The sequence below is a fragment of the Ananas comosus genome, linkage group 21, assembly GCF_001540865.1.
Source record: "Ananas comosus cultivar F153 linkage group 21, ASM154086v1, whole genome shotgun sequence".
Classification (NCBI taxonomy): Eukaryota; Viridiplantae; Streptophyta; class Magnoliopsida; order Poales; family Bromeliaceae; genus Ananas; species Ananas comosus.
This window is the reverse complement of record NC_033641.1, coordinates 1325722-1337950: the sequence shown is the minus strand read 5'-3', so window position 1 is coordinate 1337950 and position 12229 is coordinate 1325722. Positions and strand designations below refer to the sequence as shown.

The window sequence follows — 12229 nt, the reverse complement described above, 5'->3', positions numbered from 1 at the left end:
AGACATAGTTCAGATTGTTTTGATTTGGTTTACTCAATATTTTAAAATTCAAATCAAATCGGCCAGTCGAACTGGTCGGGCTGCGACCCTGTGCTTAATCAATTCGGTTCAAACTCAGAAAAGCAAACTGACTTAAAATATACTTAGATCAGATTTCTCTTTTATTTTATATTTTAATAATTAATTAGAAATATGTATTAGTTTTAGTTTTTTTTAATAATCTGCACTTTGAATATACTTTTAATTATATGTAATATAATAATAATTAAAAATAATGTAGAAAACTATTGTTATGATATATTTGTTTATTATATGTAGTATAAAAAATAAAAATTAAATATTTGTGATGATATGTTGACGTCATTTTACTCGGTAGTTGAACCGCTGGTTGAAAGATTATTCCGCGAAAATTTTTTCTTGACTACTAATTTTGGAGAAATCATCAACAAAAAAAATAAAGTCAACCAAACAAAAATTCATACTGCACCGGCGAAAATATACATCCAAAAAATTTAAACCGCAAAATTTACTAAATTAAATTTTTGTTAACACCTTTTCAATTTTTATTTATCTTGAACACAACAAAAAATACATTAAATTTAATAATAGTAATAATAATAAATCTTAATGGCTTTACTTATTTTTCAGCAAGAACTAGGTTACTATATTATTAGATTTTCGACTCTTAGATAAAAAAAAATATGCAATTATAATGATATTGATCCCTTTAGAACTGAGTCGTTAGTTGGTTAAATAATAAAATCTAACAGACAGAAATAATGAAAGAAATAAATTTAACGATGAAAAACTTGATAGCACCGAGTGTTTTGGTGGTATGAATAGCATAGTAGCCTGACTCTTTTCGGCAGACCGAAATTTCAATTTCAGTAACAATTAACATTCTATAAATAACCAAAATTATTAATTAATTTTATTGTCCTTTTTTTTCCCTCCTAAATTTTTAACTCCCCTCCTAAAAATGGGAACAGAAAAATTGACAAAATCAGGGGCATTTTGGTAATTTCAACCTCAAACACCACCTACTAAGGCTTGCAGATATTTTCCAAATTGCCGAGGGGCATTTTAGGAACTTGACCATGAGATAGATAATAATAGTAGCCCACACCAAGCATACGTTCCCCCCAATCTCTTCAACCCCCTCACACAGTACATACACACACACACCTACACATAAATAAATAAATAAATAAACGAAACAATAATAACAATACCAATAATAATAATAACAATAATATTTAGAGAGAGAGAGAGAGAGAGAGAGAGAGAGAGAAAGGTGGTAGATGTGAACCAACCTCCTCTTCTTCTTCTTCTTCTTCTTCTTCTTCTACCTCCTCCTCTGCCAACTTCTTCTTCTTCTTCCTCCTCTTGTGGCCCCATCAACCCTGGGTGGTGTGCCTCTAATATCCATCTCCTCCACCACCCCCTTGGTATGGTGAGGATCCTTTGACTTGGGTTTTTCCTCTTTTTTTCTTTTTTCTTTTTTGTTTTTCTTGTTTCTTCTTATACATATGCTTGTTTTGATCCCCTGAGCATGGGTTTTTGGGGCTCTTTGGGGGTTTTGGGGAGGTGGGTAGGTGTTAGAATTGGGTGGTTTTGGGGGGGAGAGGGGGTGGGGAATTTGATTTGAGTGATTGGGTGGTGGGGGTTTGTTGATGTGTTCTTGGAATTTTGGTCTTAGGATGTTTGGAATTGAGATTATGTGCTTGTTTCTGAAATTTTAGGTGGTGGATTGGGTTTTATGGGCTTAGGAGTTTTGCCAACTTTAGTTAATTTAAAAAAAAAAATTGTTCTGAGGGGTTGGTGTATTGATGGATTTTGTGAGGTTTATTTATTTCTTTATTTATTTTGGGGGATTTTTTTTTTTTTTTTTTTGTGTATGAATATGATGCTTGATAAATTAAATATTGGTGCAAATTTAGGTGGTAAATGATCTTTGTGAATTGGGTTATCTACTTTTTTTTAGTTGAGAGGCCAACTGAGTCATCACATAGATTTGTTACAGTGAAAATTGCAGTAATTAGATGCTACAATTTGTGTTTTAATATAGCATGGAAACTATGCAGTGTTGAGGAAATCATTATTGAATATGGAATCTAATGATGAAAGGTGATATTTGTTCGTATTAAACTGTTTGGAAGGAACTTGTCAGTAATTGATTTCCAGAAGGGTTTTCGCATCCTTTGCTCTTCTTCCCAACAGACAACGCTTATAATTTTAGTTAAAAAAAGAAACATGGCGATGTTTATTCAATGCCATTCTGTTCCTCTTCATTGCCACATTCAGAGAAAGTTATGCCGCTATTCATGATACCTTTTTATATCTTCACGGCGTTCTTTTTCATCTTTATTGGCATCCAAGCAGTGTCTTTATGTTTATAGTCGTGACGTCGGTACTGTGTTTGTAATTTGTATCCCTTTTCCATGTCACTGCATTATAGCTATGAATACTGATTCACAATCAGCAAGAAAGGGACGCTGACGTTCTATCAACAATTACTAAATCGGAAAAAAAAAATGCTACTTTCATTTACTAGTTGTTAATTCAGATTAAATGCTGCTTCTATTTGTCTAGAAATATGCTATCTGCGCATAAAGTGATTACTGGGTTATTTTCGTCCTGCAAATGGAGGAAAAAAACTGTTTTTATCGACTAGTTGTTAAAGTTATTGTAGTTTGAACTTTGTTACATTGGCGAAGGATGATAGACAGGAAAAATGCGACATATTATCGGATCATCTTTCGGCCATTATTTTCCTTTCTTTATACATAATCCTGTTTTTTATCGGATCATCAGAAAAAGGATAAACTACTCCGTTTCAATATTGAAGTCTGTAGGATTATTGTTTTGTCACTTCGTGCCATCTAAAGTAGCAGATTATATCTATTCGCCCCTGCCTTTTGTGTGTGCAATATCTCATTGTGTGAATGATTCTGATGTCGTTATTTTTATTCTCTATTTGTTTATTGAGATTTTTCTATTTTCTCATGAAATGGCTATTCAATCATTTGCGTAGTGAAGTTAGAAGCTGATCATGGTTAGCTTAAGGAGGCGCCGACTTCTGGGGTATTCTTTCGGTAATACCTCTCTCTTTTATTGTGACGTTGCTGCCGATTCTTTTTGCACTATAATTGCTATATACATCTTTCACCAAAATTTTCTTCTCTTTATATTGTTTTTTGTGGCAACATCAACTTATTGCATGATGTTAGTAAATCTTCCCTTGCCTTTTGCATGGAAATTTAATGCTGATGGGCATGCTTCGACACAATTAGTTTGATTTGTTATTTGCCATTTAGAAAAGCATAATTAGATAGATATCCTCGTAAGAGTATGTTTGCATGGTTCTCTCTCTAAAACTAATACTAGCATCTTTTGCCTTTTAAATTTTGGAAGTGAACGCAATTCTCCCTCGCATATATTTCTATCTCTAGCAGGTTTCTATTCGCAATTAGTTTCTATTACCTCTACTTTATCTTTCGTGTCGTACCATTTGAATTGTAGACCCTAATCTCCGTACAGCAAAACTTCCGTTAAAAATGTTTGAAGTGTCATGTTTGAAAGGGTGTGAAGGAGATTTCAACAGCGACACCAGTCAAATGAGGGGCACAAATATGCCAAGTTTTAAATTTAGAATTTGAAATTTTAAAATTTGGAAGGATATATGTGTGATTGACCTTGTTTCAAGAGATCAATGAAATATTGATCGTTCTTCGTTCTTTTATTTGTTTACATCTTTATCTGCTTTGTAGAAATTTGTTCTCATTTCTTAATCCGTATTTTTTTTAGCGGCTGGACTTATCAATTTCTCCTCATTTTATTTTATTTGTAGTTAAAAATTTATTTGCGGTAGATCTTCCTAAGCACAACGAGGATGAAAAAATGGTGGAGAATTCTACTTTACATGTTAAGTCGAGCAGTGTGCATCCCTTGCCTCCAATTAAGTTGGATACACAAATGCCGGTGAGAATCTGTATGGCTGTTCGACCAACTTCTCCAATAATAACTTATATGGTACACAATTTTATTTTTATTTTTGTGATGGCACCTTAGGAGTTTGCTTTGAGCCCCATCACATGGTCTCCGCAGTATAATATTTTAGCATAATGCATTCCACCGACAAGATGATTTGTCTTGTTGTGAGAAAATGACTTGAAGGCCATATACACTATACCTTTGTAGACATCTACTCATCCAACAGTTATTATCAGGCCCTTGAGTAAACAGAAGAGATATACTGAACAAGATGTTTCGGCATAAATGTTTGCCATGATAAATGTTTCGCTTTCTAATTACCGTAATTTTTTTCAATGGAAAAGCTCCACTTTCATGTTCATGCACCGTAGGTGTATCATCTCTATTGGATTATTCTTAATTCTTAGTAGTGCGTTCGTTTAATTCTTCTACAAAATCTTATCTTCTTGGTTGTGTACTGAAAACTTTGATGATTTGATATGTTGGCTCGGTATTACCCTGCAGGAAAGCAATTCTGAATCAGTACCTGAGTCCTCCAATGCAGCTACTTCCGACTCCCCAAAGGAAGAGCTAAATCACTACTATCCTGGTTGGTTTTTTCTTAAATTTGCTACTTGAATTGATTGTGCAGTTGATTCCTGCTGTATAGTTTTTGTGCATCTATAATCATTGGCTGCGGAATCGTAGAGATAGTAATACGAGAGTTTCATATCACATGAACGACTTGCTATTTGACGAGTGATTTGATCGGAGCAAGGTCTGTATTTCCGGTCTAAACTGACTTATTTTGCTCAAATCAGATTGGTTTGAACAAAGGTCAATCCGAAAACACAAAAAAGTTTCCGGTTCAGCTATTTTCAACCAGTTTCATGCATCTTTAATGGTTCCGGCAATTCCAGCAAGTTCACGAGTTTCAATATATTTCGGCCGTTCTGCTAGCAAATAATATGCTTGCAGTCAGTTTCATGAGTTTAGTCAATTTGAGTCATATTTTAGGAGGAATTTTAGTTTAAAATTTTGAAAATGAAGCATAAAGCTTTAGCACATGGGACATTTTTCTCAGTTCCAAAGCAGCAGATCCGTCATTTCAAAAGAGGTTTTTTTTTTCTCTCTTTACTATGGACATGGGATATGAGTACTTTATCAGTTATTATGCATTTATCTTTATTTAGTTATTTAGTTTTCTTTGGCCGGAACTTCACCGAAACTGCTGAATTCTATATTAGTCCATAAGAGAGACAAAAATCAAATCTCTGAAACTTGGGTCTGGGAGAAAGTAGATATGTGTACTGGAAGTGACAGTCCCAGTTGTGACTTACATAGGGGAAATTTATATTACATTTCGTGTTTATGTGAAACATATCTAAATCTATGTGGAATAATTCGTAAACGAAGCTCTGTAACTTTCAGTATGGCAGAGTAAAAGCATGATGGTAGGGCTCTTAAGGAAAAAGAAAAGAAAAGGGAAAAAGGGCTCGACACATCGGGATTTGACATTTTCTGGTCAATAAGGTGTTTCTTTTCGGGTCCATTGAACCGCTGTATCTTTGGTTTTCTTTCTGTGCTTTGATCTGCAGGTAAAGAAATTAAAAGGCGCAAGCGACACAGGAGAAAGCACTACGACGACCATGAGCCGTGCATAATGAGGGGTGTCTATTTCAAGAACATGAAATGGCAAGCAGCTATTAAAGTCGACAAGAAACAAATTCACTTGGGTACCGTAGGATCCCAAGAGGAAGCCGCTCGACTATATGACAGGTATATTCGCCGCATCTCCTTCAAGTATTCAGTTTTAGTTTCTCACATATCCCAGCATGAACACTGTTGTTAAGATGCATCTGGAGAATTTGCGGAATATAATAACTTAATCAAATATCATAGAAAGATGACCATGAGGTTTGAGGGGAGAATGCTGAAACTACATTAGTTTAATGCAGCATAGTAAAGCTGAGCAAAATCATAAACTAGTTTATATTTTTAACTAGATTCCTGTGAAATCGAGTTGAAAGTTTGTACCGGTTAGTAATTGCACAAAAGGACGATATTCTGGACATGGATTTATAGAAATTTTTAATTCAATGAGCTCTTGAAAAGATTTTTCAAGGTGAAGGAAAGGCCAAATAAGTGAAAATTACTTGGTAAAACGAATAAAATTTACATGAACTATAAACCATCTTGAGTCGACTATTCAACCTTTCAAAATTTTGATTTTCCTACCCATCGTTTCGATTTGTTTGATTTGAATCAGTCAACGGCACTTTGACTTCAAAATTTGGATGCATCCTTTTGTCTTTACATGTTTAGTCAGAATATCTTATACAATTCTCGCAATTATAAATTCATTAAAGTAAACAATTAGTTTAAATTTTGAAGTCAAAGTGTTGTTGACCAACTTAAATGAAACAAATTGAAAGGTTGGGTAGTCGACTCAACATGAACCATTGGTTCTGTATGTTTTTACCAAAGTTTTTTTTACATTATTTTAGCTGATATATGACTAAATCTATGTTGATCTTTCCTTTTCTTCGTTTTAACAGTATCAGGGCTTATAGATTGAAGTGTTATAACATTTTCATAAAATATCGCGTGAAACTTCTCTTGAGCTCGTAGTTCGTAGACACTTTTAGAAATATGAAACAATAAAAGTGTTTAAGCAATGCAACTATCATAGGAGGTTTTTTTTTTTTTTTTTTTTTTTGCAATAACTAAGAGTCAGTCGAAAAAAGTTTTGCTGGAAAAGCACTTCCAGAAGAGAGAAGAATCTTATGAAGTTCTCCATGAAACTACTTAAGATGAGTTAGATAGAGATGTGTTATGTGCTGAGCATCACCAAATATATGAACTTGTAAAGCATCTCTTATATGCACGGTAGAGAGAGAGAGAGAGAGAGAGAGAGAGAGAGAGAGTGATTTGAATAGAATCTTTTGTAGGAAATGACATGATATTGCTAGTATTACTCATTTCGTCGAGTAATTTGAGTTTTCTGATGGAAATTTTACATGATAAACATGATTAGAACCCTTAAGCTTAATGCAAGGTTTCTCACTCTCTCTCCTTCTCTAACTTGAGATGATCTTAATACGTATCAGATGAACTTTAGTAGTGTTATTTTTCTGCGCAAGCAGATGAGTTATTATTTCTTCTTTCGGTTTTCAAGTGGCGTCATTTTTTGAGTCAATAGCTTTGGCTTTCGTTTTCCGACAAAGAAATTGGAGTATCTACTTCATTCATTCTGTGTATGCTTATTTACTTACGCACCAGTAAAATTGTTTTTTTTTTTTTTTTACTATGTAAACTAGATGATGATTGTAAAGTTTGTCGTGCGTGCGTAACGGCCTAATCTTGAATTTGAAACTTGTTTATACGCAAAGAGCGGCTTTTATGTGCGGGAGGGAGCCCAACTTCGAGCTCTCGGAGGAGGAAAAAGAAGAGCTGAGGAGCTACAAGTGGGAGGATTTCTTGGCGATGACGCGCAGCGCCATAAACAACAAGAGTAAACTGAGAATCTTTGACATCAATCGATCTCGATCTGGATCTCGATCTCGAGGCTATTGTACTAGATTCTAACAATCTTGTGTTCCCTTCTTTTTTTCCTTCTTTAGAGCACCAGAGGAAACCTGGCGTAGGAGGGCGACGGAAGAAGTCCGAGAACCAGCTGCAAAGCGAAGGCGAAACCGAGAAAGAAATGGCGAATTCGTCAGCGTCCGGAGACGGAGATGTCGATGCATTCGCGTCCTGATGACGCGACGCCTCGCCAATTTTTTCTCTCTCTCTTCCATTGTGGGTAATTCTGATCAGGTATTTAGTAGTAGTTCATAGAATTAGGAATCTTATTTATTTGCTATGTATGTATAAATGCCCCTATTAGGGCTGGTTAGGGTTTCATAAACCATATTTTTCACGCTGGTTAGATGAGTAATTGCCATCTTCAAGTCAATAAAAGGTTACATTTTTCAGTTAATGATAAAAGATAATAGCTTTTTTTTTTAAATTCTATTTTTGCTGGTGATTTTTGACCCCTACTGTCTCATTGTGGCTACAATTTTTGTTGAATATATAATAAATAAGATGATTTATAACTATTGTGATTGTTCTCTTATATATACAGTATTGGTTGGGAAGGGCATCTTTACAAATTCGATCAAAAAAGAGAAAAAAAAAAAAGTACTAGCACTAGTACTAGCACTATAGCTTAATAAAGTAGGGCTTGTACTAACTTTATTTGTTTGTGATTTTGCTTGATTGAAATTGAAGCAGTGGCTTCTGCTTGTTGAATCTATGATCTTTTCATTTGGTTTTTCAGTGATTTTTGTGAAATCTTTATGAAAGTTATGAATGCGGAGAATGATTCAAATATTATTCGCGAATAAACTATACCCAGACATGAAGCTCTAGTATTAGTAGTTTCAGTTTCTCATTTGAAGCTTTTCACAAGAAAATGAAACGAATAGCTCAGTTTAAATCTCTGTTTAAACTTGCTAGGTGTGTCAGGTGACCACATTTTATCTAATTGAGATCTCTGTTTAAATTGTAAAAATAAATACATAAATAAAATATTAAAAAAAAATCAGGCACAATTGAGATTTGAGACAACAAAAAGGAGAGAGAGAGATATTTGAAAAAAGGGTTAAATGCATTCATGTTCTTGCAAATATAGTGAATTACGAATGTCCCTACAAAGTTCAACTTTTATATATTGTTCCTACAAAAATTCTAATATTTTCAAATATATCTCTCTGATTTGTTACCGTTATAGAACTGTTTATATTTTAAGTGAAATGTCAATTTTGCCATCACAAATGTCCCTTCAAAAACTACAACAGTATAATATAAAAGGGATAAAAATGTCAAGTTATCTCATAAATTAACTAGAATAAAGCATTTACCTATAATTAATTAAAGTTTTCTAACGAATTCTAACAGAGGGATATTTGAAAATATTAAAATTTTTCAGAGACAACATATGAAAGTTCAATTCACTATGTCTGCAAGGACCTGTATGAAATTAACCAAAAAAAAAAAAATCAGTTTATTAGTAATCTTTAAATCACCTAATAAGAGAGCACTGGTGTGAATACATCTAAATTCTCTATTCAAAGCATTTGATAACAACATTGAGTAGTACAAAAGAGAGCAACAACTACATGGGCTTTAGCTAAAATAAACAAAACAATGAATATAACACTCCCATTACCAATTTCTACAAGCAACTACTGAACTACCCCACACTCTATCCTACACATGTTAAATTACAACAGGCAAATTTTGTTCTTTGCTTTTTCTTTTTTCTTTTTTTTTCCTCAAACAAAATTGTGGCAGTAGTTTTCTCTTACCCCCCCCCCCCCCANAAAAAAATAAGTGTGTTCTACACAACCTTTAGTCTACACCATCAAAACAAGACAAGGAGGAAACAGAAGCAAGCTAAATGGGAGAGAGTAAGAAGGTGAGAGGCGGCGAAAGAACCAGCGTTCGAGAAGGACGAGTTTGGCACGGATGAGTCAAAGCCCGATGGCGGAGTCAGCCCGCCGAAACCGCCGCCGCCAAAGATCGGAGGTGGCGGCGTCGCAAATGGGGTGTTGGTGCTCGGCGGGGTTGTCGTCCCTCCTGCAGTGCTGCAGCAGCAACCAACAAAATGATGCACAAGAGTTGCATGTTAGCGAATGAATGATGATTTCATTCACAATGTGAGAAATTTTATCATGAACAGAACTTTTCGAGGGTCAAAAACATCGATCGGCAGCGGTTTATTTTAGTTCCTTTCTGTTTCGATCGCCGCCTTATGCTCGCTTCTAAATGTGGTTCAATGCCATTTTGTTTGTGTCGACAAGCCGAGACCTAAGTTCAAACTCTTTACTCCTAGACATTTATCCTCAACAAGAACCATACTGTTACCCAAAAAATCAATTTAGTAGGAAATGAGCCCAGAAACATATATATTAACATTTTCACTGATGTGCATGAGGGATATGAAAAACACGCGAAATTGATATGTGAGGTAAGATATGAGGATTTAAACTATTATATAATATAAAAATTTAATCCATTTAAATGTTGAAGATGGAAAATTAACCTCACGACATCACAGAACGAAGGAGTTTAGAATTAGCTCTGGTACTATGTAACCTACAATATAGATAGCACACACAATCCTTCATTAAACATGAGGAGATACGTCAGATAAGTTATTCAAGCAAACAAATAGGTCCAAAGTCGACTTCAAAATATAATATCGCACTCCTTTGTCTCTTTCCTCGAAAACTATATAAATATTATGATAGGTGTTTTGTATTCTATTTGTTGCTAACTCTCCATCAATAATGAAAAGAAAAAGAAAAGATACCCTCAACCAACTAAACAACTGCGAATTAAATAAGAGAGGACAAAACTATTTTATTCATCAAAAGCATATTTAAGCACCTAAAACACTCAATAGACTGAGAGGCCACCAAACAATTAAATCATCCATTAAATGCTCGTCCATGATATATCTTTCATTCTGGAATAGTTGACTCGTATTTTACTTAAACCAAACACAAGAATAGGATGCAAAATGTCCAAAGCAATCGATGTTTTAATATGATAATGACCTCCAAATTGAATAATCTTTCTAACTACTAGAAGAAAATATTATAGTACTAAGTACTGATTTCATAACTAAAACAAGTTTTTTTTTTTGTTTTTTTTTTCCTGCAAGTTGTCTAATCCCATATATGTCAAACAAGTCCATCCCCTCTCTACACTCCAAATCAAATCAATTATCATAAGCCGCTTTTCTGAAGCCACAAAGCTACCAAATTTTGCAGCTGTAATTTTGCGACATCGTAAGTAAATAGTAAGGGGTTTAGTTGTCTATGCTCAAGCTTTCATGCAGTCAATCTCTGCAGCCTGCACCATTAAGGCACGAGCCGGAACTAGCAAGTGTGATTGATAGGTCAAATAGTATAATCTAGCATGTGGAAATGATCAAAGGGGTAAATCTAACAGCGAAAAACTTACAACCATCAAATGCTTTGTACTTTTAAAAGCACTATAGCCGAACTATATATATAGAGAGAGAGAGAGAGAGAGAGAGAGAGAGAGTTGAGCTAGAATACTATCGGTAACAAACGAGCTCCGTTGCCATTCATTTGTTTTTTATGATGGAGCCTCCAAATCAACGATCGGCACCGTTGAACATGATCTATACCATTTGAAGTATCTAGAAATCAAATTTTAAGTCTTTTCGACATTATTAATCTAATGATCAAAGGATTTCAAATTTTATAATTTTAATGGTCGATATGAGGCATTTTCTCATTTAACGGTGTAAAGATATTCAAATCAATTGAATTTTGGTTAGAAAATTCTTTAAACTATTTAGAACAAGATCTATACGCTCGATCTTGATTATAAGATTCTTATCATCACTTTTTAAAGAATATTCATTTTCAGCCGTTCATTTTGTGTCTACTTGATGGACAAGAGAACAATATCGAAAAAGTATAAAATTTAATTTCTAGATGCTTCAAGTGGTATAGATCATGTTCAACGGTGCCGATCGTCGATTTGGAGGCTCCATCATCGAAAACAAATGGGTGACAACGAAGCTTGTTTGCTATCGATAGCATTCTAGCTCAACTCTATATATATATATATAATGCAAAAAAGTTTCTTGTTGATAAAAAAAAAATGTAATGAAAAGTAATGTCATTTTTATAAACGATGTAAAAACGAGGATGATATATATATATATATATATACATCTCAGACCGATGATATGAAAATAATACTCATGCTAGCGGGAACATGAGTATTCAACAAAAGCTACTATCTCGAAGGTTTAGCTGCTAGGTATGACAATTTGTAATAGATCTCATAAATTTTGAAGATCTTTAGTTTAAAGTATTAAAAAGCTAAAGTAAATGGAATGTTAATTTTCGAGTGTTTTAACTGTTTAAAATTGCCGACCATACTCTATGAACGATCAAATTGCCATATTTCTCAACCTTATCGAACTTAAAAACTATCTTTTAAGATAAGTGATGGATCTATCTCTAATTATTAAGACTAGAATTTAACTTCCTAGGCTAGTAGGTAAAAATCCTGCAGTAAGCTAAAACTGGCAAGTAAAATACGGGCAAACTACCTGAAATATTATTAAAGCTTTTCAATACTTTAAATAAAAAATTTTCAAAGTTTATGAGATCTAGTATAAATTGCCTCACCTAGCAGCTAAGCCTTCGGATATATATATATA

At 34.1% G+C, this 12229-nt stretch overlaps 1 protein-coding gene and 1 long non-coding RNA gene across 6 annotated transcripts; one reads left to right on the top strand and one right to left on the bottom strand.

Annotated features, from left to right (window-relative positions):
* On the top strand, positions 1293-7984 carry LOC109726686 (ethylene-responsive transcription factor-like protein At4g13040). 5 transcript variants are annotated; one of them, XM_020256447.1, is made up of 7 exons: positions 1293-1448; positions 3035-3095; positions 3851-4032; positions 4498-4582; positions 5571-5751; positions 7365-7486; positions 7596-7984. In XM_020256447.1, the coding sequence occupies exons 2-7, from the start codon at positions 3053-3055 to the stop codon at positions 7730-7732; spliced, it is 750 nt and encodes a 249-aa protein (XP_020112036.1). In that variant the 5' UTR covers positions 1293-1448; positions 3035-3052; the 3' UTR covers positions 7733-7984. The 5 variants fall into 5 exon arrangements, with proteins under 5 accessions (XP_020112036.1, XP_020112037.1, XP_020112035.1 ...); XM_020256448.1 differs by having other exon boundaries at positions 1295-1448; positions 3040-3095; XM_020256446.1 differs by having other exon boundaries at positions 1295-1453; positions 3040-3095.
* On the bottom strand, positions 9060-11036 carry LOC109726188. Its single transcript, XR_002220436.1, has 2 exons — positions 10064-11036; positions 9060-9605 (listed from the first exon to the last, which is right to left on the bottom strand). It is a non-coding gene; the product is annotated as an uncharacterized LOC109726188 (long non-coding RNA).

Coding starts and splice junctions, on each gene's coding strand:
- LOC109726686 (XM_020256447.1), top strand. CDS start 3,053: ATGGTTAGCTTAAGGAGGCGCCGACTTCTGGGGTATTCTTTCG. Junction 4,583..5,570: donor GCTAAATCACTACTATCCTG/GTTGGTTTTTTC, acceptor TTTGATCTGCAG/GTAAAGAAATTAAAAGGCGC. Junction 5,752..7,364: donor GCCGCTCGACTATATGACAG/GTATATTCGCCG, acceptor TTATACGCAAAG/AGCGGCTTTTATGTGCGGGA.